Source organism: Penicillium pulvis, assembly GCF_028828015.1.
Source record: "Penicillium pulvis strain IBT 33274 chromosome Unknown contig_5_segment0_segment0, whole genome shotgun sequence".
In the NCBI taxonomy this organism is placed as follows: Eukaryota; Fungi; Ascomycota; class Eurotiomycetes; order Eurotiales; family Aspergillaceae; genus Penicillium; species Penicillium pulvis.
The window spans coordinates 411,979-433,662 of record NW_026643078.1 but is presented as its reverse complement, the minus strand read 5'-3'; the positions used below and the strand labels follow the sequence as shown (position 1 = coordinate 433,662).

At 51.1% G+C, this 21,684-nt stretch overlaps 6 protein-coding genes across 6 annotated transcripts; 3 read left to right on the top strand and 3 right to left on the bottom strand.

Annotated features, from left to right (window-relative positions):
* Positions 1-4: 4 nt before the first annotated feature.
* On the bottom strand, positions 5-1,319 carry sidJ (putative siderophore biosynthesis lipase/esterase). Its single transcript, XM_057066263.1, has 2 exons — positions 1,165-1,319; positions 5-1,095 (listed from the first exon to the last, which is right to left on the bottom strand). Exons 1-2 carry the CDS (start codon positions 1,216-1,218, stop codon positions 97-99), a joined length of 1,053 nt encoding a protein of 350 aa, XP_056919944.1. The 5' UTR covers positions 1,219-1,319; the 3' UTR covers positions 5-96.
* Positions 1,320-2,965: 1,646 nt separating this feature from the next.
* On the top strand, positions 2,966-9,295 carry sidD (nonribosomal peptide synthase SidD; the record flags this gene model as incomplete). The annotated part of the gene is made up of 2 exons (XM_057066262.1): positions 2,966-3,412; positions 3,470-9,295. The coding sequence occupies 2 exons, from the start codon at positions 2,966-2,968 to the stop codon at positions 9,293-9,295; spliced, it is 6,273 nt and encodes a 2,090-aa protein (XP_056919943.1).
* Positions 9,296-9,753: 458 nt separating this feature from the next.
* On the bottom strand, positions 9,754-13,734 carry N7503_006714 (ABC transporter ATP-binding protein; the record flags this gene model as incomplete). The annotated part of the gene is made up of 1 exon (XM_057066261.1): positions 9,754-13,734. One exon carries the CDS (start codon positions 13,732-13,734, stop codon positions 9,754-9,756), a length of 3,981 nt encoding a protein of 1,326 aa, XP_056919942.1.
* Positions 13,735-14,691: 957 nt separating this feature from the next.
* On the top strand, positions 14,692-16,686 carry N7503_006713 (MFS siderophore iron transporter; the record flags this gene model as incomplete). The annotated part of the gene is made up of 4 exons (XM_057066260.1): positions 14,692-14,978; positions 15,035-15,305; positions 15,359-15,701; positions 15,755-16,686. 4 exons carry the CDS (start codon positions 14,692-14,694, stop codon positions 16,684-16,686), a joined length of 1,833 nt encoding a protein of 610 aa, XP_056919941.1.
* Positions 16,687-17,313: 627 nt separating this feature from the next.
* On the bottom strand, positions 17,314-18,693 carry N7503_006712 (GNAT family N-acetyltransferase; the record flags this gene model as incomplete). The annotated part of the gene is made up of 2 exons (XM_057066259.1): positions 17,314-17,685; positions 17,746-18,693. The coding sequence occupies 2 exons, from the start codon at positions 18,691-18,693 to the stop codon at positions 17,314-17,316; spliced, it is 1,320 nt and encodes a 439-aa protein (XP_056919940.1).
* Positions 18,694-19,120: 427 nt separating this feature from the next.
* On the top strand, positions 19,121-20,067 carry sidH (enoyl-CoA hydratase/isomerase family protein; the record flags this gene model as incomplete). The annotated part of the gene is made up of 2 exons (XM_057066258.1): positions 19,121-19,416; positions 19,478-20,067. The coding sequence occupies exons 1-2, from the start codon at positions 19,188-19,190 to the stop codon at positions 20,065-20,067; spliced, it is 819 nt and encodes a 272-aa protein (XP_056919939.1). The 5' UTR covers positions 19,121-19,187.
* Positions 20,068-21,684: the final 1,617 nt, after the last annotated feature.

The window sequence follows — 21,684 nt, the reverse complement described above, 5'->3', positions numbered from 1 at the left end:
CGCTATAAACATTTTCGCGTCCCAAATAAAGACACAAGAAGCACCGGCTAAAAGTGCATGACCATCCAACTCCATCTAGTTTATGACCGTAGCTTTCTATTTCGCAAGGGCGGTTTCCAGATATCCCATCACCTTGCCAACAAGGAACTTGCGCGGCTCGGCTTGATCATCGTTACTCAAGGCATGAGAAGCATTCGGAATAATAGCACTGTGCTTATCATCCCAGATCTGGAACTTATCGCCGTGGTCAACGGCCTTCTTCCAGCGAGCAAGGTTCTTCTCCTTATCAACCCAGCCAGGGATAGCCTGATCGGCCCCAGAGTACAAGACCATAAGTCTATGTCTTAACAGCCCCTGTTGCTGAATCAATCCAAATGTTGCTGCCAACTGCTCGTCACTCAAATCCGCACTGAACAAATCATCTTCACCAGGAATATGAGGACTCTCGGGACTATAAAGACTCAAGAACCGGCGACAGCTAATAGGCGTATTGGACGGGTAGATAGCCGAAGTCAACTCAAGCGGAAGCATAGTATCATATTTACTATCCGCCTTCAAAGCCTCCTTCGCAATAGACTCCATCTTATCACAAATCTCCCGCATCTGTTCTGGCGAGTTACTGCCGAATCCATGCTCAATGCACAGCTGCACAGCCTCCCGATCCGAGACGGGTGCCTGCATAATCGCTCCGTCCAGGGGTAAACGGTCGGCGTGCTCGAGACTGGCATCGAAGGCTGGTGCCGAGAGGTGCGGGTTCGGTCGGTAGAGGTAGTGCATCACGCACTGGCTGCCGGTTGAGTGGCCCATCATGACGATCTTGCCCTCACCGAACTTCTCAGTCTTATAATCCTTGATATAGCGAATGCATTGCGCAATCTCGTTTGTGTCGCGATCCAGGTGGCCAAGACCCCAGGATTGGTAGGAGGATGTGAGGTTCAGGGTGAAGAGGGACCATTCGGTTGGTTGGAGGGCTTTGGCTAGGTCAGCCATGTAGGATGTTGTTGCGAGGCCATCGCCGAGACCGCCGACGAAGAGGAGACTGTGGGGTTTGCGGGCAGCGGCGGTGGTGTATTCGAATGTGACGAGGGATTCGGTCTGGGATGTGTTAGCTATGCCGCGGGGCCCAATTGGCGCACCAGGTAGATGCTGGAGAGGATGACGAACGTAATGGTGCAGAACTCCTGGGAGACCCCCTTTTGGCCAGAACTTGGAGTACATTTTGTAGCTGTGGGTGAGGATTGTGTGTGGTGACCGTGTGGGATTGTGTATGAGGTGGCAGGTTGTGGAGGGATAGGTATCTCCGTAGAGATAAGTGACTGACACCGGGTTATGTATTCAGCCGCGGGGTTCATGCAGCTTGCCCGTTATCAGATCGAACTAAAACTAATTTCCGAGCATCGGCTGTGTGTCGGCACCGCGACGGATGTGCCCTAAACCTCTTCCATAACAGACCCACTTCATCATGATCTCATTCGGGTTCTCGCTTCCCCGATTCACCATCGCTAAATTTAATTATGGGGTATTACTCTGTAGAGGACATGCCGAAATGAAGACCGGACAAATGTCAAATGTATGGGAGTCCACCAATGCTGGGCACCGGTGTATTCGGAATATACCCGTATTGCAGTATGCGTTACGCGGTATGTATTTAGTATGTGGTACGGAGTATTGAAGGCTAGTAATACGGGAAATCCGTCCGGTATCCATACGTTTACTTACGTGAAATCACAACGTGGGTCTAGCTCTGGTGCTAACACGGCGTCTTGGGTATCCTAGGAGATTAGATTTTGTGGCGGTAAGACCGGAGAATAATCATAAATAATCAGATTATCGGCGCACGACCCCCCGCTTTCGGACTGGAACGGACACAAATTCCTAGTCAGGGTCAACAGCCTACCCTACTGTAACTCACTTATGCATGCAATAGGGCACCGTGCTAGTTGAACGTGCATCAAATGACCTCGTTTAAATGATAATGCATGTTTCATCTGTGCGGGTGCAGTTTTATCCAGCGATCTTGACCTAATAGGAACGACTGTACCTGCCTGACACTGCAGCTGGGGCCGCACCCTTGGATCGGTGAATCGGTAATTCTCGCGTCAACAAAATGGGTCCGATGGGGCAGCATTCTTGAGTCTCAGCTGATGCGATTCTGGGCGGTAGGAAGACTCATAACTGGAACATCGCGGTTTATACCGACATAATCGATCCTTTGACCAGAAATTATAGAATAAAGACCTAGATGGAAAAGATCAATGACCAGATTAAGCAATGTTGACGAGGACTTGGGCAACGAGAATGGTGATAGCCCCGTATGTTAGTGGAAAACCCCAAGCGAGCCAAGAAACCCAACATGGCGCCAGGCGCGGTCGAAAGAGCCAAGAGATTGATATTCTTGTTTCTGGTATTGAATACCAGTACCTTGGTAACATCGTGTCTGTAAGTCTGAAACCCAAAACATGACGAATACGCCAATCGGATAAGATTGACCCACTATCGTGCGGATCTGATAAAAATTTTCTTCCTCACAAATTCATTCAATATTCTGGTTCCCGTTATTGTGTGGATTTGGTTTTTTATTTCCTTGGTATGGACTACCACAGACCAGTGAAAATGACCGAATGGAATTCTTTACGAGAATTTCGAAGGTTTCTTGCTGCAGGAGACCCCCCGCTTAGACCCAAAACGTGCAAAAGCATCATGACGAATCCACTCACACCTGCCGATCTCGCTCTGTATACAGTAACTGTACGGAATATTTCCTTCTGCCCCGCGGTTGGCTCGTCACGAAAAAGGGACAGCTAGCATCATGCAAGTTGCCTGACTATATATTCTACACTATACCCTTTCCGTCAATTAAGACTTGCGCAAAGCTCACGGACGACCGAGGTTCGACTCCTCTTTTCCAAGGTTCCCTGCTTCAATCCGTTCCTGGATCTCACGGAGAAGAAGTACGGTCGCCAGTATGGGCTTCATCCACGAGAATGATCTGCGCGATCAAGTTCAGAGTAACGGCGTTGCCTTGCCGTCGCGCCCGGTGGATCGCGACGGCTTCCGCTGCTTCCAGGTTGCTGAACTTGCGCCCGAGGCTTCGACACCTTCAGGCATGAAGGAGGAGATTGTGCTTCTCGCTTGGCTGGTCGTGCTAATGCGCACCCGCGAGGGTACCTTGCCTCGCTTTGAATGGGCCTACAAGAGTCGCGCCGAGGATGCCGGCGTTAAGTCCGTTAACAACGAACTCCCCACTGAGACTCTGGTCCCGGGCCTGGACAGCAGCGTTGAGCAGATTGCGACAGCTATTTCACAACACATTAAAACAGTGACCCCGGCGGAACTGGGAGCTACCCGGAACTCAGTGTCGCTCATCTTGAGCTCCGGCTCTTTGACGTACGATGCGGAAGCTAATGAAGAAGTGAGTATACCCTGAGATCACGATGGTGGGGTAATGAAGACTAATTGCGAACTTCAGGGAGCAATGCACTTCGAGGTCCTCTTTGAGAACGACCAACTTCAGATCCGCCCAGTATGGCAGACCGACAACATGCTACAACATACCGTTAAACACACTGTCGAGCAATTCGCAGACACTATTAAGACTTGCCTCGCAAACCCATCCGCATCCATAGAAGAGAGCTTGAAGCCAGTTGAGTGCGACATTGAGGAAACCTGGCGCCTCAACCATGAGCTACCTCCCACATACAGCTTCGGAACACACGAATTGTTCTCCGAACGAGCTCAACAAATCCCCGACAAGGTCGCTATTGATTCATGGGATGGCCAGTTGACATACGGCGAGATCGAGCAATGGTCATCCTACGCGGCATGGAAACTCAAGGAAGAGATGGGCGTTCAGCTCAATGATGTGCTGCCCGTGTGCTTCGAGAAGTCCAAATGGACCATCGTCGCAGTACTTGCCGTCATGAAGGTAGGCGCAACCTTTGCGCTCATGGATCCCACGCTTCCACTCGCTCGACTACAAAATATGGCAAAGCAAGTCGGTGCAAAGGCAATGGTTTCATCTCGAAATCAATTTGAATTCTCAACAGAGATCATGCCAAGCGACAAAATTTTCGTTGTGGAGGCAGAGGCCTTCGCCAATATCCCCAAGACGGAGGTCATTGCCCCATTGCCAACAGTGCCCCCACAGACCTTGATGTACATCATCTTTACATCTGGAAGTACCGGTACACCGAAGGGTGTCACAATCTCGCATGAAACATATACTAGCAGTTGCATTCCTCGATCCGAGGCTGTGGGCTACAAAGAAGACTCGCGTGTCCTTGATTTCGCGTCTTACGCCTTCGATGTCAGTATTGACAGTATGCTCTGCACTCTGACCAAGGGTGGTACTCTCTGCATTCCCTCCGACGAGGATCGCCTGAATGATATCAATGCGGTGATCCGAGGTATGAGAATCAACTATGCCGGCATGACACCTTCCGTGGCCCGTATCTTGGACCCGGATGTAATCAAGTCGCTCACCAATGGTCTTGGTCTTGGTGGAGAGGCTGTTCCTGCCAGAGACGCCAACATCTGGGGCCAGGACGCTCGTATCATCATTGGATATGGTCCTTGTGAGTGTACCATTGGATGTACTATCAACAGCAGTGCTGCTACAGGTAGAGATTACCTCTCCATTGGACCCGGCAATGGTGCGGCCATGTGGATCGTGGATCCTAATGATCATGAGCAGCTCATGCCCATTGGTGCTGTTGGTGAATTGCTTGTTGAGGGACCGATCGTCGGACAGGGATACCTGGGTGACCCCGAAAAGACTGCTTCCGTGTTCATCGAGGACCCTTCATGGCTGGTCGCTGGCTACAAGGGCCATGCTGGTCGCCACGGCCGTCTTTACAAGACTGGTGATCTTGGACGATACGATCCCGATGGATCTGGTGGCATTGTTTTCGCTGGACGAAAAGATACCCAGGTCAAACTGCGTGGTCAGCGTGTTGAACTTGGCGAGATCGAAAGTCAGCTTCGCGCCATCTTGCCAGCGGAATCCAACGTGATCGCCGAAGTTATCGTGCCCCAAGGAACGGGAGGCCAGGCCACTCTCATTGCATTCGTGACCACCCCCTCCATGAAGGAGCAAGGCGGCCCCGGTGTTCACTCAGCGGAGCCTTCTGATGAGCTGCGCGAATTCCTGCCCAAGGTCAGCACAGAACTGGCTAAGGTCGTCCCTCGATACATGGTCCCCACAGCCTATATCCCGGTCAACGATATCCCAGTCTTGATTTCAGGGAAGACCGACCGCAAGCAGCTCAGAGCATTTGGAGCAACCATTGACCTGCGCCAGTTGGACTCTGACAACGGAGCTGCGGCCAACCGCGAGTTGACCGACCTGGAAAAGCAGTTGCGTGATGTTTGGGCCCAAACATTGAAGCTTGATACGGAAGGCATTAAGCCCAATGATAACTTCTTTGCTTTGGGTGGTGACTCTGTGGCAGCAATGAAGCTTGTCTCCGTCTGTCGGTCTAAGGGCCTTGACCTTTCTGTGATTGGCATGTTCGGCAACCCATCACTTGCCGCCATGGCTAGCGTTATCGAAAAGTTGGATGGCGAAGCTGCAGTGCAAACCGAGACACCTGCATTCTCCATGATTTCTCAGGCTGCGGAGAGTGCCTGTACCGAGGCCTCTCAGATCTATGGATTCAAGAAGACTGCCATTGAGGATATTTACCCTTGCACACCTACGCAAGAGTCACTGTTCACATTCTCCCTGAAGTCCGTCAAGCCGTATGTTGCCCAGCGAGTCGCGACTATTCCATCTAATATCGAGGTCGCTACCTGGAAGACGGCTTGGGAGAAGGTCGTCACCAACAGCCCTATCCTGCGCACTCGCCTCGCTCAGCTTCAGGAACCCGGCCTCCAGCAAGTTGTACTGCAGGACACCATCTACTGGAGAGATTCGGATAATCTTGAAGCTTACCTGGAAAAAGATCGGAATGACAGAATGCAGCTTGGAGATCGCCTCGCCCGATATGCCATTATTGAGGAGGATGGCAAGAATTATATGGTTTGGACAATCCACCACGTTGTCTACGATGGATGGTCCGAGCCTTTAGTTCTTGCTCAAGTCAGCAATGCTTTGAAAGAGCAGCCGATTGAGATTCAGACTCAGATGCGAGAGTTTGTGAAATGGGTGAAAGATACCGACGAGGGCGCCATGGAAGAATTCTGGCGCCGAGAGCTGAAGAATGCCGTCGGTCCCCAATTCCCTCGTCTCCCTTCAAGAGATTTTGTGCCAAACCCCGATGGCAATGTCGAGCACTCCGTCTCAGTCCAGACAGGTGCTGGATATCCTTTCACATTGGCGACATTGATTCGCGGTGCCTGGGCACTTGTTTCCTCTCAATACTCGGGAAGTGACGATGTCGTGTTTGGCGAGACTCTCACTGGTCGTGATATCTCTCTACCTGGAGTCGAGGGTATCGTTGGACCGCTCATCGCTACTGTCCCAGTGCGTATTCGCGTTAACCGACAGACCACCATCGAGTCTTTCCTCCAGGCCGTTCAGTCTGGTGTGCTCACTCGCAGCCCTTACCAGCATATGGGTATGCAGAATATCCGCAAGGTCAGCCGTGATGCCCAGCATGCATGCGAGGCTCCCACCGGTTTGGTCATCCAACCAGATCCCGACTCTGTTGCAGTCGGTGAGCTTGGTTTCGCACTTGGCGATGTGGTTCGCGAAGCTCTTCACTTCAATCCCTACCCGCTGATGATCGGTTGTGGAATCCGAAAGGGAGGCTTCAGGATCCGCGCCAACTTTGATACTTCGCTGGTTCAGGCTCCACAGATGGAGCGCATCCTTGCGCAGATGGAGGCTGCTTGCTTCGAGCTGACCCACAATCTTTCAAGGAGATTGGATGAGATTTCTTGCATTCCTTCCACAGAGCTGAATCGGATTTGGAAATGGAATGAGACCCCTCCTTTGTCTCTCGATGGGTCCAGTAACACGCTCCGTGCCAATGCAAGCATTAAGGCCGGATCCCCGTATCCCAGTGCTGTGGTGCCTTGGGTCGTTGATGTTCGAAACCCTTCGCTTCTTTCACCCATTGGCTGTGTCGGTGAGCTTTGGCTAGAGGGTGCCATGCTTTCTGGAGAGACCCTTGACTCTCCGGCGTGGCTCGTAGCAGGAAGCTCGGCCTATGGTGGTCGTACTGGAAAGGTTCAGCCCACAGGAGACATCGTCCGGCTACAGGAGGATGGAAGCCTGGTGTTTGTCGGTCGCAAAGAGAACCTTTTGCCTGTTCAAGGACATGCAGTGAACATTGCAGAGCTCGAGACCCACTTCACCAAATATCTTCCTCCGACAGTTCGTGCTGCTACTGCGGTCGTTCAATCAGCCTCGGAAGGTCAGAAGGATCAACAGCCAGAGCTAATTGTCCTCCTCCAGCCCCGGGCTTCTAAGGAGAAGACCGTTGACATCATGGCTGAGAAGCACGAGATCGGAACAAAGGGCTGCAAAGCGACAACCTGTACAGCCGTCACTTCTAGTCTGGCTTTGGGACTGAAGAAGCTCGATAAGTTCATTCACGATTCTCTTCCCACCTATCTGGCCCCTTCAGCCTATGTGGTCGTTGATAAGTTCCCCGAAGAGTCCGAGTCAGTTGATTACCAAATCCTTCTCAATCAGCTGGCTTCTAGCATCCCTGCAGATGTGCTCGACAAGCTCCGTGAAGGCTTCCAGGAGGCGTGGAAGAAGACCTCGGCACAGGCCAACCTGACCCCCAAGGAGAACGTCCTTCGAACTGCCTGGGCCAAGATCCTCCGCATGGAGGCAGAGAAAATTGATCTTGATGACAACTTCTTTCGTCTTGGTGGTGACTCCGTCCTGGCCATGAAGCTGGTATCCAGCTTGCGTGCGCAAGGTCACGGCTTGACCGTGGCAGATATCTTCCAGCACATGCGCCTCGGAGATGCTGCACGAGTCCTGAAGCTCGACCAGGCTTCCCAGCAGAACATCAAGCCTTACAAACCCTTCTCTACCCTGGATCAATCGAACCTGGACTCCTTCCTGTCCGATATTGTCCGCCCCAAGCTGGCCAACCCCGAGTGGACCATTCACGATGTCACCCCTGTGACCGATTCCCAGGTCGTGGATATCAAGGCCACTGTCAACGCTCCTCGCACTGCTATCCAGTACACAATGCTGTTCTTCGATGAAGGCATTGACCGCGAGAAGCTCTTCCACGCTTGCAATGAACTCATCAAGACCCACGAAATCCTGCGCACAGTCTTCATCGAACACGAGTCTAAGTTCTACCAGGTTGTCTTGAATGAGATGGAAACACCTTTGACCAAGCACTTGGCAGACGAGGATCTCGAAAAGTCCGTCAAGGAGGTCTGCGCCGTACACGCCGAGCTGGACTACAACCTCGGCTCATCGTTCCTGCAGATCTTGCATGTTGAGGGTCGAAACGGTAGCGAGTGCCTCGTCCTGGGCTTGTCTCACGCTCAATACGACGGTGTCTCTTTGCCGAAGGTGCTTCAGGATCTCGAGACTTTCTACACCGGTGGTGAGATCGCTGCTCATGAGCCTTTCTCCGTGTACATGGGTCGTGTTTCAGATGAGCGCGTTCAGAAGACGGCTATCAACTACTGGGGCAACCTCCTCAAGGGCTCTTCATTGTCTGTCCTCGAAGGAACATCCGTGAAGGCTGGCGACAAGGGCGTTTTCAAGACGAAGACTGTCGAGAATGCTCAGCCTCTGGAATACATCACTACCGCGAACCTGCTCACAGCAGCCTGGGCGCTGGTACTGGCCCGTCGTCTCGGCAAGGCAGATGTCACATTCGGAGGTGTTACATCTGGCCGTACAATCGACCTGCCTAATGTTGAGAACATCGTTGGTCCTTGCTACCAACTCACACCTATCCGTGTTCTCTTCGAGTCCCACTGGACAGCTATGGATCTCTTGCAATATGTCCAGAAGCAAAGTGCCGAGTCGGCTGCGTACGATTTCCTTGGTTACGAGAAGATTGCTCAGCAGGTTGAGTGGTCTACTGGTCAGTTCTATGATTCTCTTGTTCATCATCAGGATTGGGATGATTTCGATACCATGCCTTTCGCCGGCGGAGTGTGCAAGGTTGACATTTTGAATCCTCATGGTGATTCTCCTTATCCGATGAAGGTTGTTTCATTTGTGAAGGAGGGCAAGGTCAATGTTGGTCTTGTCGGAAGTGAGGATGATTCAGTGTTTGTCGATGAGGCTTTGAATGAGTTGGCTGCCACGGTGCAGGAATTGAGCTGTCAGAACGGGGAGGCCTTGCTTGATGCTGAGGTCTTCTAGATGGGGTTTAATGGTCTTTCATTGTATCTATTTCTACTTTTATTTTCATGTCTTGTTTTATAGCTATATCGATATTGATTTTCTTTTTATCTTCAAATATGAGTTTCTAACGTAGTACGTCATGGATAGAGATTCATAAAGATAGCAGTGCCCATTTTAATTTTACAGGTCGAATTCCCATTAGACGCTTTTTGATGAGTTCAAAGACATGAGATGAGTGGACGCACCAGCCGCAATGAGGAATGCCCCTTCGACGAAAACCCCTTGAACTACGAAGCTCCAATGTACATGTCATATCATAGTTAATGGAAAAGGAAAGGTAGGATTGAATCAGTCTATAAGACATCTATAAAGAGAGAAAGATTAAAGCAACGCTATGTACATGCGAAGGTGACGGCCGAGTCAGCACCGCCAGGTATTAAAATCAAGATCTACAAGTATTTTCACGCCATTGTCACCTAAGTGGCAACAGTCTGGTGCATAACATTAGCCCGATAACTCTCGGACCTCTCAAGCAACTCCTCATGCGATCCATGGTCAGTGCAACGTCCGCCATCAATCAAGAAAATGACATCAGCTTTGCGGATAGTGTGTAGACGGTGAGCAATCGCAATAACAGTGATACCCTTAGCAGCCTTGCTTAAGCCATCTTGGAGAAGCCTCTCAGACTCAGCGTCCAATGCACTGGTCGACTCATCCAGGATCAACAGCTTGGGCTTGCGAACCAGCGCACGGGCAATTGACAATCTTTGCTTTTGGCCACCGGAGAACTGGTTACCGTTGGGTCCACACATGGTGTTATAGCCCTCTGGCAACGACTCGATGGTCTCGTGGATGTTGGCGAGCTTGCATGCCTCGACAATGTCCTCGTGGGTTGCTTCTTTGCCGGGTCTGGCGCCGAGACCGATATTGAACTCGACTGTTCCCTCAAACAGGACGCTCTCTTGGGGTACCAAGGACAGGTTTTCGCGGAAAGAAGGGTCGCGGGTCTTTGTCACATCCAGACCGTCGATCAGGATTGATCCGGACTCTGGGACGTAGAGACGCTCGGCAAGGGAGATAATTGTCGATTTACCAGCACCACTAGGGCCGACGAGGGCGCAGAACTGACCTGGCTTGATGTTGATGGACAGGCCGTTCAGGACCTTCATATCCGGGCGAGCGGGGTAGGCAAAGTGGACATCACGAAGCTGGACGCTGGACGCGGGCGAGTCAGATTGGATGAACTTGGGCTCGACGGACTCGATGTCTCCGTCTGTCTGGGCGACGTTGGGCGCGTGGGTAGGAACACGGCCACGCATCTTGTCAGAGCCCTGCTCAATGAGATCCAGGATTCTGGCCATGGCAGCTCGGGCTTGAGAAAGTTCGGGGGCAAGAGCGAACATCTGACTCCATAATAGAGCGCTCACAAGGAGGGAGAAAACAACAATCAGGAACTGTGTCTGGGTGTAGGTACCGTTGATGATCTGCTTGGCGCCCCACCAGTATGCTAGGGCGTTCACACAGTTACCGAGGAAGTAGGTAGTCGACTGCCAGGCGCTGGCTTGCAGGGTGACATTAAGGGTCTCCTTGCGAGGGCCACTGAGGGACTTGCGGTAGGTCTTCAGAGTCTGGTCTTCAAGGGAAAGGGAGGCAATGGTTTTGATATTGGTAATGGCCTCAACACCAATATCCACTGAAATAGAGTAGGCGTTCTCGTGACGCTCCTCGAATCGGCCGAGAATGAGGAGTTCCATGAAACCCGCTCCGAGAAGAAGGGGAACCAGAGCAAGACAGACCAAGGCGATCTTCCAGGCAATAATGTGGGTCAGGATGATAGCCGCGAAGAGGTTGACGGTGATAGAGAACAAAGTACCAATAATGGAACCGCTCAGGCCAGCAAGAGCGTTACCGTCTCTGGTAATATAGGAAAGAAGCAAAGGAGGAGTACGTCCGTTAGACTGGTGCCACTGGAGATCCTGCTCGAACAAAGACCGGAAAGACAAAACACGGACGGTGTAGACAACCTTCTCGGAGACCCAGCCGAATCCAGCCCAACTGACAACGTTGGCGAAGAACTCAATGATGGCAAGAACAAAGAACATGAGAGCATAGAAATCACCCTGCGACCGAATGTAGGCCGCGCTGTTGCAAGGGTTCAGACTTCCGATAGTGTTTCCGAAAATGACAGCCTCGCCAGAGAAAGCTCCTCCGACAATGACGGAGCCAAGCAGGGCAAGAGCAATGACGAGTAAATGCGGGCGCATAGTAGGAGCAAAACCTTTGCAAAGAGCCCAGACTGACTTTCTGGGAGCCGCGAGCTCTTCTTCCTCGGCCTCATCTTCAGAGTCACCAACCGGGGTTTCCTCGGCTGAAGGAACCTTCTCCTTAATGATCTCATGAGCAGTGCTGGATGATTCGGCCTTCTCGATATCACCAGCTGTCACGGAGCTCTGATCCGATCTGCTGGCAGTCTCCACGCTGATGGTAGTTTCGTTTTTGTCGGGTGTGCTGCTGAGGGTCTGCAACTTGACGAGTTCGGCATACGATCCATCCTTGGCCATCAATTCAGCATGGTTACCCTGCTCAATGATGACACCCTTGTGCATAACGATGATGTTGTCAGCCCCAGTGATGGTGGACAATCGGTGAGCAATGGTGACAACGGTACGCCCGGTAGCAATGTTGTTGATGGCCTTTTGAATACGCTGTTCACTGTGGGAATCCAGTGAGGCCGTGGCTTCATCGAGAATGAGAACGGCAGGATCACGGATTAGGGCACGAGCGAGAGAGATACGTTGCTTCTGGCCACCACTGATCAACCGACCACTGGATCCAACGACAGTACCAAGTCCATATTGCAAGCGAGAGATGAAGCCTTCGGCGTCAGCCAGTACGGTAGCCTTCTTGACCAATTCCACAATCTCGACAACGTCAGATCCGAATTTCGCGGCTTCGGTCATCAGATCCTTTCCATTGCGCAGATTCGTTGCGAGCTCTTCCAGATCAGGACGGATGAAGACCTCCTTGAGGTGAGCATGGTTTGGATTGCTCGAGTTGATTAAACCGTGGGCGATATTCTCCAAGAGAGAGCGGTCAAGCAGAGAAGGCTCCTGCTGGACCAAGCTGAGGAAACTTCTGAGATCCTTCACATTGACTTCCTGGATATCATGTCCATCGAATGTAATCTGGCCGGAGTTGGGGTCGTACAGTCTGGTGATCAGGCCTGCGATTGTCGACTTTCCACTGCCAGACAGACCCACAAGAGCGGTGTGCTTGTTGGCGGGGATGCTCAGGCTGATGTTGTCGAGGACGGTAATCTCAGGTCGGGAAGGATAGGTGAAAGAGACGTTCTTGAACTCGAAGCCACCCTCGGCCTGAGTCATACGAATGCCGGAATCAGAAGTACCGTCAATCTTGGGCTCACGCTCAAGGTCATCTTTGAGCTTGGAATATGAGGAAACAGCCTGGACGAAGAGGTGAAGAAATGGCGAGACTTGACTGAAAAGCAAGGTGGCTTCAATCAAGACAAAGATCACAGTGAAAGTTGCACCAACAGTCACACCTGCATTTCCCGTTGCTACAGACTTCGCGACTGACTTGGCGCCTTGCCAAAAGGCCAAACCGTTCGCACCGTATGCAACAAAGTATAGGACACCAGACTGGATACCAACCACCAAAGCCTTTTTAAGGCCTTCAGCTTCCGAGAGCTTGAGTGACTTGGAGAACTTCTCCTCTAGACGAGTGTTGGCACCAAAGGCTTGCACTACGACAGTGTTGGACAGGGCCTCTGAGGCAATGGATGCTGCGGTAGCGGCATGATCGGACATGAGCCCGGAGTACTTCTCAATATAATGACTGCCGACAAACGACATCAACATATAGGCCGGGATCAGTGACAGCAACATGCATGCAAGCTTCCAGTCCTTGATAAAGGCAACGATGTACGCGGTGACGAAGAACGAGATCGCCGAAAGAACAATCCCGACTTTCTCGGATGTACCGGATCGAATGGTCTGAATGTCACTGTTGAGACGCGAGGCGACCTCACCGGGAGGCAGGTTATCGAAGTATGACGGTTCCTGGCGGAGCAAGTTCTTGAGGTAATTCTCACGGAGTCGCTGCGCCAATCGGGCGCCAGTCATGGTCCAACATGTGAGGTGAATATAAATTGTGACGAACTGCGCAATGGCCAGGTAGACGATCAGAAGAATTTCGCTGTTGATGGAGCCCTGGTCGGAAGACTCAGAAGAGGCTGTTGCGGTCCCATCTTCCTGGGCGCAAGTCGCCGAGTTGAAATCGTCAAGCAGTGAACCAAAGACAATACCAATGATCGGAAATGGGACACCAGATGCAATTGCACTGAAGAATCCCACTACTAGCATGCCAATTTCACGTCTAGAGGGGTTGCAGGCAACCAAGAGCTTACAGTAGCTCGTGAGCTTCGAAAAGCCCTTCATGGTGACGAGTAGGACCCGGCTTTCGTTACCAATTGGGGGGTTGTCGACCGCGAGGGTAGAAGTTACTTGGACGAATCACCAGAGATGTACCCATGCATCGATTCCTCGAAAGAGTGCAGAGAAACGCGCAATGGATTGAAAGCGAGTGGGTTGCTAAAGCTAAAAGAGCTCTGTCGAGGGAATCTGAGCCGAATCTTATCAATCAGGGGGAACTAAGCCTGAAGGGGAGACTGCCGAATCCACTTGAATGATTTCTATTCGATTCTGAAAGGACCACTTTTTTTCGCAGAGTCTGCCCGGCTCCTCGCTGGTCCGGCGTGGGTTTTTGTTAAGAGAAAAAAATTGAAACCCCCCCAGGGGTGAAGGCTTTCGGATTCAGCCGACATCGGTCCACAATTACTGTCAATGATGATCAGATAACTTTCCCCACTCACACGTTGCATTGGAAGCGAGGTGGGCTGTTGCTTGGACATTACGCATGTTCCGCGAATACCGCGAGACGAGCCGTTACGGGTTAAATACAGGTATTCCGTCCGTAATACATGTCGGTACAAGCGCATACCAGCCCATACAGAGCCCCGATTTCACTAATTCCACTAAGAATCGAAACCTACGAAATGCCCGAGCGCTAGAACAACCTTTGCCGTTAGTCTCGTCCGCGAAGGAACACACGCCACAGGTGGATAGGTGGATCGGCTCACGTTTTTCCTGTTTTGCCGCACTTATCGACAAATGAAATGCCCTCGTCAGTATTGCGTCTCGGGACTGGGCTTGCGTGGCTTCATGCGGTGGGTGATTCCAGTTCCATTACAGGCTAGCGAAGTTCGGCCTTTATCAATCTGTGGATTCTAAGGAAGCTGTACATCACTATAAGGGACAGAGTTTTCCCTCGAAGCTTGGTCCCTCTTGATCTTCCATCTTATCTTTTTCCCATCTTCCGACGTGAGATCTTCGATCATGGCCGGATTCCGGAATATCTTTAGTCGCCAGTCGACTGAAGATGCTGTCACCACAGTCAATGTGAACTCTGCGAATTCCAAGGCCGCTGAGTCTGACAATATCAGCTCGGATAATGCTGTCAACGAGAAGGGTGCCGTTGACACCGAGAACCCTGTTGTTCCCGAGGTCAACGGTGAGGGCCCTGTCTTTGAGGCCCCGGATGAGAACACCCAGCGTGGTGTTGCCGATATGGAGGCTATGACCCAGACTTGGTCGCGGCGGTCGCTGATCTCAGTCTTCTGCTGGTAATTTCTGCTTCTTCATTTTTATATGATATTTCCATACTGATATGTTTGCACAGCATCTGGATGCTGTACTTCATCAATGCCTTCCAGAGCTCCGTCCTCTCCAACTTAATTCCCTACGTGACCAGTGACTGGGATTCTCACTCCTTGCTGAATGTCATCTACATTGTTGCCGATGCCATCACCGCTGCTTGTTACGTTCCCATTGGTAAAATCATGGATATCTGGGGTCGTGCCGAAGGTTTCGCCTTCATGATTTTCTGCGCCACCATCGGTTTGATTATGATGGCTGCTTGCGAAAACCTGCCCACTTTCTGTGCTGCCTACGTATGTCCATTCCGCTCCTCTATTCGAGACTTGGCTAACAAACACAATCATAGGTCTTCTACTCTCTCGGTACCAGTGGTATGACCTATACCGTTGATGTCGTGACTGCCGATGCATCCATGCTCAAGAGTCGAGGTCTCGCATACGCTTTCACCTCCTCTCCCTACATCATCACCGCATTTGGTGGTGCCAAGGCTGCCAACGATATTCTTGACACGATTGGCTTGAAGTGGGGTTTCGGTGTTTTCGCCATTATCTTCCCCATCGTCGCTAGCCCTCTCTTTTTGATCCTGAAGTATAACCTGCGCAAGGCTGTCAAGGCTGGTCACGTTGTCAAGGCTCCCAGCGGCCGCACTTTCTTCCAGAGCGTGTGGTTCTACATTGTTGAGTTGGATCGTAAGAGACATCTCCTGAAACCCAGCTGTGTAACATACTAACCCTGTTAACAGTCCTTGGTCTAATCCTCTTCTCCGCCGGTCTTGTCCTCTTCTTCCTGCCCTTTGATATCGCCGGCAGCGCCCCTAATAGCTGGGGCACTGACTATATCATTGCTATGATCGTGGTCGGCTTCTGCTTGCTCTTTGTCTTCATCATCTACGAGTGGAAGTTCGCTCCCAGACGTCTGTTCGAGTTCAGTTTCCTCTGGAACCGCACTGTTCTCGGTGCCTGTTTGCTGGATGCCACTTACCAGCTCTGCTACTACTGCTGGGATAACTACTTCACCTCCTTCCTGCAGGTCGTGAATAATCTCTCCGTCGCCGAGGCCGGATACGTCAGCAGCATCTTTGACATTGTCTCCGGTGTCCTGCTCCTCTTCGTTGGTTACCTTATCCGCCGCACTGGTCGCTTCAAGTGGCTTCTTTGGGTCGCCGTGCCCCTGTACATCTTTGCCCAGGGTCTGATGATCTATTTCCGTCGCCCCGATCAGTCCGTCGGTTACCTCATCTTCTGCCAAGTCCTGATCTCCATCGGTGGCAGTGTCTTCATTATCATCGAGCAGCTTTCCATCTTGGCTGCCGTTGACCACCAGCACGTCGCCGCTGTCCTGGGTCTGCTCAACGTCGTCGGTACAGTCGGTGATGGTATTGGTGCTACCATCTCCGGTGTCATCTGGCAAAACACATACCCCAACGCCCTCCGCAGACTCCTCCCCGACTCTGCAATGGACAACTTTGAGAACATTTACGAGGATCTCACCACCCAGCTCAGCTACCCCGTTGGCAGCGTCACTCGCATTGCTATCCAGGAGGCTTACGGTTACGCCCAGACCCGCATGTTGGCTGTCGGAACTGGTGTCTTTGCTCTTGCTTTCATCTGGACCATGATGATCCGCAACATTGACCTTAAGGCTGTGCCCCAGGTCAAGGGAATGGTCTTCTAAGCTAATTGTCTTGGAGGATGGTTCGAGTGCCTGGGAAGGGATCCATATACCCATTTCTTTGTCCCTCTTTATATACCCAGAAACCTGTCTATACCACTACCTTAAGTAGTTTTACAACAGGATGAGATCGAAGTTGAAGTATTGATATATGATATGTAATGGCTGTTTACGCAGCGAATGTGCTATAATAATAGTTAGTTCCATAGTTGTTGCACTGTAGACTTCTTCTATTAGTGCAGCCGCTTAAAAAAGAATCTTGGTTTTTGTCTGCATCTTCTCCGTCTCGTCCAGCGTAGATACTGGTCTCTCCTAACTCCCAAGGTTTCTGCTTTGCATAAGAAGTATGTATGAACCGCCGACAGAGAGATCTGTTAATGCCCAGGTGCGGTCTACACATGTAACACCTTGATACTGGTAAACCTACCTTAAAAATGGATCACATCAAAAGTACTCATCACCCACTAGGAGTATGGATCTACATAGCAAGATCTTAAGCAGTGAAAGCACAGAGGATCATCGATGAAAAAAGGCTGTAATTTTAAGAATAGAAAACGAAGAAACTATAAATATACCCGGGAATGACTATACATGGCAACCGTAAAAAAAAACACAAAGCCTCAAGTCCGATTATAGCTTAGCATTCCAAGCCGCACGATCAGCAGACTCTAACGGGCGCTCCCGTCCATCCCAGAAGATTGGGCATAACTGGAACCATTTTTCTCGGCTGGCGATCGAGTGCACGGAACGCTTGTGTCCCAGATCAACGTACGACCCGATCGTGAGACCCTGCGCATTCTCATAAGACAGGATGATTGAGCCCGTAGCGCGAGGCTCACCAACGACGTTTGCTGTGCGCGGGTCATCGAGGAAGCAGTAGTGAATACAGCTGGAGTACCAAGCGTTCACACGCTGGGAACCACGGAAAGAGGCGTCACCGACGAGAGAGTGGCGGCCACGGTCGTAGTCGCCAGCATTGTAGTGAGCACCGTAGTGATCCTCCTATGGACATTATTAGCATTGAGTTGACAAACACTGAGCACAATGGATATTTTAGCTTACCTTTGCCCAGTACAGCTCATAGTATGAGAACCGGGTGTCATTGAAGCGACCAAACAAGCACAGAACGTGCGGGTCAACGTGCAGCTTACGCAGGTACTCCCGGTGCTGATCTAATGTACCAGTCTCGTTCCAGCCCTTAGCTACACGAGGATCATTCTGCCAAGTGTTGAAAAGCTTCAAGTGCTCCGCATCCTCCCAATTGACGACCTCCAAAGAGAAGTGCTCGTCAATCTCGGGGATGTACCGACTGTATGCGATAGAGCCAGGTGCGGGCTTGGGCCGACGAATGGGGTGCCGGGTGTACACGGGCTCTTCAGGGAACTTGTTTGTGAAGTGGTAGTTCTCTGGTAGAACGGGATACCGGGCCAATGACTCGCGGGCAGGTCCGTCGATTCCATCGCCGGCAGCCCAGATCGGACGTGGACCGGCTGGTGAGGCGGCGCCTTGCCAGAATGAGCTGCGCAGGATCAGCAGTTCCTCTGCTTGCTCTGATGCGATCTCCTTAGAACCGAATGGCTTGGGGTGCTCAACAGCTAGGCCGGTCGCGAGCAGTTCGCTTCGCAATGTCTCTTTGCCTCTTCCGTCCAGAGTCACGCGGAAGTACTCATTTGTAGGGTAGGCTAGGTAGATCGCGTGGACGATACTCCAAATTTGACCCAGGGAGGGAGTATCCTCAGTCCATTGGAAGATGGTCTCGGGGCTGCGGCGGGCTCGGCCCCAGGCGGTGTTGTTGTTGGAGGGAGGTTGCTCCTCCTTAGGGCGGTAGGTCAGATCACGCCATGAAAGCGAATCGAGGTGTAGAGGCTCAGATAAGGGTTTGCCGGCAGCAGGCTGATCTTGCAAAGCCAGTACACGCTTTGTTGGAGTTGCGTTGTCGACGGCGCGCACTTGATAGGCGGTGAGGAAGGGATGGGGAAGTTTAACAGCGGGATAAGTGTGTCTGGCCATTGTGTCGGTTTAATGTAACTTCTTGTCGCACGGACAGGTAATTTGACCTTGTAGAGACTATCCCAGCAAGATAGAGTGTGAAGAAGTCAGGCCCAAAAATTATCAGATTATCAGATCTAATAGCCACGTGGGATTGGTTTGAAGGTTTTTAAAGAAAATGCCGGAATTAAGAGCAAACCCTGGAAATAAATACAAGCCGAGGCAAGACTGTCTTGGATTGGGATATTGATTCGACTAAGCGAACCTTTCTGCCTTGGCTAGACCGAGATAGGCATGTTTTGAATGGAAATTGAAAAACCCAGGACGCCGACTTACCCTCGGTTCTCCACAGTGCGGGTTTATCATTGGGGTTCCAAGGCTCAATCCGGCGCCACATTTCTGCTTGTCAGTGCGTAATTTCACGGATTGTCCGTGTAACTCCGCCATCTTGGCTCTTGTTTGTTTATAAAGGTAAAACCGGGTCTCACGGTACCACAGTCCTGCATAATCCCACCATGTCACTTCGATCAAGACCCTTATCCTATCGGCATTTCAATGTCTCCTTCCCGCATGAACGCGTGGTGCAGGTCACCCTAAACCGACCAGAGAAACTGAACTCCATCAACAAGGAGACTAGCGCCGAGATTGCAGAAATCTGGGAACTATTCGATCAAGATGAGAGTCTATGGGTGGGAATCATTACTGGCAACGGCCGAGCCTTTTGTACCGGTGCCGATCTTGGCGGTATGTCACGAGATTGAGATATTCATACCCCTGGAATTATATTCTTACTAACGTCCATTAGAATGGAATGCAATGGTCAAGGCTGGTGTAGTCAATGACATGTCACCACCTGGTCTTGCCGGTCTCCCACGTCGCAATGGCAAGAAGCCGATCATCGCCGCTGTGAACGGCATCTGTATGGGCGGCGGCTTCGAGATGGTGGCGAATTGCGATCTGGTAATCGCATCCGCATCCGCTGTTTTCTCTCTACCTGAAGTCAAACGGGGCATTGTCCCTGTTGCGGGTTGCTTGCCGCGGCTTACTCGAACCATCGGTCTCCAGCGGACCATGGATCTCGTGCTGACCGGACGCACAGTGCCTGCCAAAACACTCTACGATTACGGTCTGGTCACCCAGATTGTGGATGCCGACAAGGACGTTGCGCAAGCTGCAGTGCAGCTAGCGGAGGAAATGTGTAAGAATAGTCCGGACGCGATCATTGTGGGTCGTCTCGGGGTTCGGCTGAGCTGGGAAGCTGGCAGCGCAGAGGATGCTGTTACAAGTCTGGCAGATCAGTGGTACCCACGGCTGTATGCCGGTGCCAATTTTGCCGAAGGAATTCGAGCGTTTGTGGAGAAGCGACCGCCGAACTGGATTGATTCCAAGCTGTGAGGCAAAATCAAAATTGTAGATAAAATCATCTTATCAGTCTTATCAGATGAGTGATAAGGTGTGGCATGCGCTAGTAAGATATTACCATGGGTTGCTAGGCGGGTTTTCTGTTTGCGCTTCCCGGTAAAGATCAGATAATTCGTGATTTTAGAAAATGGACCTGTATTTCTTATGCTCAGCGCGTGGAACTAGCCATTTCGGGAAGAGGAATCTGGAGGATGTTCTCATGATCAAGTCGCTGAATTTTTTTTTCAGTCAGCATATTATGAAAAGGTTCAACATGGTCAAATCGCCAATAAGATTAATGACTCCACCAGCATCACTCCACTGTAATTTACTTATTTTACATACTTTAATTACAATACTAGAAGCTGGTAAGTTACGTGGTAACTTACACACTGTTTTATATACGGGTGATGCCGCTGCCCAGGTGCGGGGTGGAGCCCTAAATAACGAATTTTCTGCTCGTTGATTTCGAAGTCAATTTTTGTGTCCACCAAGCTTTCCAGTCACAAGGCTCAATTGGGCCCCAATAACTCGGCTACACAAACCTACACGAGCCAAAGGACGGAGCACGCCGTCTACATCCAAGTTGAACCACCGGTGATAATTCGGCTCCCGGCGCCGACCCACGGGCGGGCACGATCAGATAACTTTCTTTACCCCGTACACGGACCTTGTGACCACCGAGCAAGATAGAAATCATGTCAGTTTTCGGACATATAAACGAATGCCATCCACGTGGCCGCGTAACTTGATTCATCCTGCAACTAGGGGCCAAGAAGAAATCCAGAAGGGAATAATCCTCCAACCGAGTTGGCCTGCGGCGTGATAAAGCCCTTGATTGGCTACGTCCGCCTGCAACTAACATATTTTCTCCACCCACAACCAAGTCAATTTTAAAGGAAGTGACTTCCAACCACGGTTAAGATCATCTGATTAGATTTCCCTTTGGTTTCAATTCTATGGTTTCGAAATTGCAAGGGGTCCGTGTCCATGATTAGTTACACCGCTGGTGAGACCTCGATCCACTTATCCCGTAAAGGCCCGCGTAATGCGGGTGTTGGGGGTCAAAATTTATTCGAGATGGAGCTGGGTGTAATGCCATGACCTTGCCAAGCTGCCAAGCGATTCTTAGTGGTTCTTGATCATGGCTGACGGGATTTCGCCGTGTTTCGGTCGTTACGTAAACGAGTGGATTAGGTCCGGTAATACGGGGTGGGCCTTTACCTTGGCTGAGACAGCAGAGTTTTTTATCAGATCAAAGCTAGAATCGGAGGTGTCATACGTTTGAATATTGCCGCTCCGATGTAGGGTTCGTGCAAGCTGAGGCGTAGTTTGTGGAGCTGTCAATTTGCCATTTCGTGCGGCGACGCCGGCATGATACAAAGAGTGGTGTCATGAATATTGACTCTGACCTTGGCCAATTCCAGTGAAAGGATTTTATCCGGTTTTCCCAGGGCTAGCCGCTATGTAGCATGGCTCGTGATAAGACTACTCGGTCAAATTATCAACCTCAGGGTCGCCTTGCAAGCATTGATCTCAAGCAACTGCTAAGGTTTAAAGACGTGGTATCAGTGAGACAATCTGGAACATTCTAAAATCTGAGAGTCTCTA